At 53.1% G+C, this 4,087-nt stretch overlaps 1 protein-coding gene across 1 annotated transcript; it reads right to left on the minus strand.

Annotated features, from left to right (window-relative positions):
- Positions 1-890: 890 nt before the first annotated feature.
- LOC126509109 (ras-related protein Rap-2c-like) lies at positions 891-2,404 on the minus strand. Its single transcript, XM_050154788.1, has one exon. It carries the CDS (start codon positions 2,066-2,068, stop codon positions 1,469-1,471), a length of 600 nt encoding a protein of 199 aa, XP_050010745.1. The 5' UTR covers positions 2,069-2,404; the 3' UTR covers positions 891-1,468.
- Between the last annotated feature and the right edge of the window lie 1,683 nt (positions 2,405-4,087).

Raw genomic sequence — 4,087 nt, forward strand, 5'->3', positions numbered from 1 at the left:
CCAGCTGGCCCTCTCTAGGCGAATCTATAGCTGGGCTCTCAAACATGCTCTTTACATTAACCTTCTATTAAGTATCACATATCATATAAACAGAAGTGAACCGATCCTGTCACATCACTAGTCCACCTGCTTCCCTTCCACGGGGTTAACTCTTTCAGGTCACAGGAAGGCCACATCTTGCTGGTTTGTTTTAGAGGCATATTCAAATAGGTGGGGCCTTAGATTTGAACCTAGGCTGCAGCTAGGGAGAACTCCTTCACCTGTGCAGACACACATTCCAGAGGGCAGATTTTAAACGCTCACCACTACTAAACTGATGTGTTAAAGAGCTCCTGTCACAGGAAAATGACACAGAAAGACCCTCACATGGCCACCCACGTCCAGCTATTCAGGTATGCAATCAAAAAAGTATGAATCTAGAAAACAAGAAAAAAACCACATAAACAAGCCCTTGGCTCCTGGCAGCACTTCTGTAGAAATACACCAGGGCGCTGTTCCTTCCTCCTTGCAAACTTTTGTTTCCTGGAAAATAACTCAAAGACAAGGTATGTAAAAACTTTAGGAACTAGAGACTGGGGAGATGGCTCAATAGGGAAATCACTTGTTGTCCAAGCCTGAGGACCCGAGTTCAAATCCCAGCCTGTACTGTAATCTTGGTACTCCTTTAACAAGATGTGCCCAGGAGACAGAAGAATCCAGAAGTCAGAGAACAAAAAACAGACACCCTGTTTCAAACAAGGGGGAACGGGAGGACCAAAACCTGGTTGTCCCCTTACATACATGTGCCCACACACATATGTACCAGTATCACACACATACAATAAAAATAAAACACTAAAAAATAAAGCTTTATGGATTATAGGTTTACACAGACGCTAGAAAGACACATGTTAAAAATTACCAACTTCTAATTTTATTTCCAATGCAGGAACGTAGAAATCAACTAAATGTCAATTACAAGGCAGGGCTGAGCTATCTTTGTGTGTGGGCACAGTTGTCCCCCATACAGTATCCCCTTTCAAACCAACCCGGCATAAGTCATAACTATATTTAGGAATTCATGTTGAGGAAAATCTTACTGTTGGATTCAAGGCTGTAAAAGGGAGAGTGCAAGCCTCCTGCAACTGAAGAAAACCTGTCCTTAGTGCAGACTCCCAGCCAATCCAAAGCTCACAAGTTGCTATTTACAAAAATTAGACGGGGGTGGGGGTGGAGGGGAGTTCAGAAACAAGCTGATTGAAGAACAGGGCTGTAAATTCTCTTTACAGAAAAATGCAATTTTTGGTTTCTTCTTATAGCACAGTCGGAGGTCAACGGAGGGGGGGAGTTGCAAAGTTTTTTTTGCCAAACATTGAAGAAAGACACGTAGGCAAATTGAAGCACCTTTGGGATGAAATATAGAAGCAGCCACTTGTTTACAGTTCGGAAACTTTTTTGGAAAAGGCTCTGAACGGCCGACCACAATGCACTAGCCAATGAACCTCTCGGCGGGCCACATCTCCAGGGCGTTAGGGATGCGGGGAGCCTGCTGCACCGGCGGGGCCAGGGCCTCCATCTCGCGTACCACTTGCGTGAACACGCGGTCCACCATCATCTTGCTCTTGGCCGTGACCTCCAGGAAGGGGCATCGCCACTCCCGGGCCAGCGCGCGGCCCTGCGCCGTCAGTACCTGGCGCTCGGCGTCCAGGTCGGCCTTGGTGCCCACCAGCACCAGCGGGACGGCGCGCGAGCCCCGCAGGCGGCCCATGCGCTCGCGCAGCGGCCGCACGGCCTGGAACGAGGCCTCGCTGCACACGCTGTAGAGCACCACGAAGCCGTCGCTGTTCCTGATGTACAGGTCCTTGAGGGTGACCAGGTGCTCGGCGCCCACCGTGTCCACGATCTCCAGCAGCGCGGGAGTACGGTTCACTTCGATCACCTTGCTGAACAGCTCCTCCACCGACGGCTCGCAGCGCTCGGGGAAGCGGCCGCACGCGAACTGCGTGGCCAGCGCCGTCTTGCCTACCGCCACGCTGCCGAGCAGCACCACCCGGTAGCACTTGGCCGGGCGCAGCAGCAGACCCTCCATGGCCGGGACAAGGGGACTCCGGGAATGGCGCTGGGAGGCGGCGCGGGGAGGACGGGAGAGCGGGAGGGCGGGGCGCGAGGCCGAGGGCGCGCGCACGTCCCCGTGGCGCCCTAGAGGAGAGACCCACCCGCCGCCCCGCCGCCGCCGAGGGTCACGGGTCTCGGTCCCGCGTGTCTCTTCGCCTCAGCCCCAGCCTCGCGACTCCGCTCACCACCACCGCTCGCTGTCCCTGCTGCAGCCTGGCCCACCAGCCCCTCCTCCGGGCCTCCTCTCCCGTGGATCCCCCGGAGCTTCCCAGCCCAGCTCGGCTTCCCTCCCACTCCCCGCCCGAAGACCAGCTGGGGCCCCTCAGTCAGCCCTAGGCTGGCTATCCCGACGGGGAGCCCCTTCGTTGACAGACCAGAAGGTAACCTGATCCCTTCCTGGCCAACCCAAGAAAGACACGGATTTCCGCAGCATTCCAGCTGCAGACGTGCCCACTCAAGGTCACGCTGCTCCCAACCGCTGGCCCCCCAGCCTGGGAGGACCCCGTGCTCAAGGGCAGATGAAGGAGAAGCCTGTCAGAGAGGTTCTCAGTTCCCTCTTGGGCGTTGTGATCGCTCACCGTGGACTCTTCTGCCTGAACTCTGCACACTGTAAACCACACAGAGGCTCGCCCACTGAGCCCCTAGTGAAGACTCCTCGCCTAGGCCTAAGACTGGAGGGACCCGGTAACTTGCCATCCAGACAAGTGTGTCACTCTGGGGAAATGAGAATTCGCCCAACAGCAAGCAGAACCTGGGTAGCCCTAGGCAAAGCCCATCTCCACCTTCTGAGACCCCTTGTACTCCTGACTACTCACTGGCTGCTGAGGAACAGCTCTGGCATTGTTTCCCTGAATGAACTCCCTTCTGCCTCCTGCAACACAGCTGCCTTGCGCTCTGGGGAAATTGAAGTCGTCTGCCAGAGGAACGTGCTTTTCTATACGCTGAGAGGGAACATCCTCCACATACAGAGATTTCCAAAAAGAGAGGTCTTACAAGGCATTCTGGGGCAGCAAATAGGAAAAGTAGAAACTAACACGAAAAATAAGTAACTAAACATTCCCTGAGACATTCGCGCCCCGTCCAGATTCGACAGCTTCCTGCAGATAACTTCTGAAGGAACGCAGAGCAATTTACAGTCTCAAATGTCACAAAACAGGCAAAGAAACCCCAGATGGCACAGTCACCCCAAATCTGTGATGTTGGCATTATCCGGCACAGAATAACGACAGTTTTTATCTTAAGAAATAAAAAATGTAACAAGAATTTACAGGAGGCTAATTTGAGGAATAGTCTACCAGGAACACTGTAGAATGAAAGCCAAGTTCTTGTTTTAGTATGTAGGCTGACAGGAATAATATTGTGATAGAATACCTACCTGGGGCTCTTTGCCTCCGAGGAGTCTGGAAGCTGGGATTAAGAAGACACGGAGCACATTTTCCAAGGAACCGACATTTGTGGGCTCACCACCACGGCCAAAGGAGCACCCAAAAGGGCTCCTAGACCAGTTCCCCAGTTTCCACCCTTGAGCATCAGAGCCACCATCTCCAGCTGCCCCAGGGACCACTGACCAAGGTCCCAGGATCTAGCCTGCTGTTTCCAGCCACCCTCTCCCGCACCACTCAGCCGATTGTAACTGCTCATGACCTTGGAGGTGCTTGAGTCTGTAGTGTGAAGGTTAACAGAAAGCAGGGGGACCCCATGTGTGCATCTATGAGGAAACTGCCATCCATGCTGGGGTGGCTTTAGGGTCACCCACATTCTAAGTAGCCCCTCACCTAGGCTCTGTAAATGAACCAAAAGAACCTATTGGTTCCCCAAGTTGAACTTTGGTGGAATCCTTTAGTTTGTTGTTATTGCCCTGTAAGGAAGGGGTAGACGGCAGCATTCCTGAAACCCAACTGTGGCTGAAGTGCATAAACAGAAAAGTGAAAGAAGTTTACAGTTGAGCTTCGCCTGGTGCAGGGCCCAGAGGGTTGTGTTGGAAGCCGCACTC

This window comes from Alexandromys fortis, unplaced genomic scaffold (genome assembly GCF_014885135.2).
Source record: "Alexandromys fortis isolate MF-2015 unplaced genomic scaffold, M_Fortis_MF-2015_v1.1 scaffold_91, whole genome shotgun sequence".
Classification (NCBI taxonomy): domain Eukaryota; kingdom Metazoa; phylum Chordata; class Mammalia; order Rodentia; family Cricetidae; genus Alexandromys; species Alexandromys fortis.

Bases quoted from the DNA above. Each gene is read 5' to 3' on its own strand.
- LOC126509109 (XM_050154788.1), bottom strand. From the start codon at position 2,068: ATGGAGGGTCTGCTGCTGCGCCCGGCCAAGTGCTACCGGGTGGTGCTG.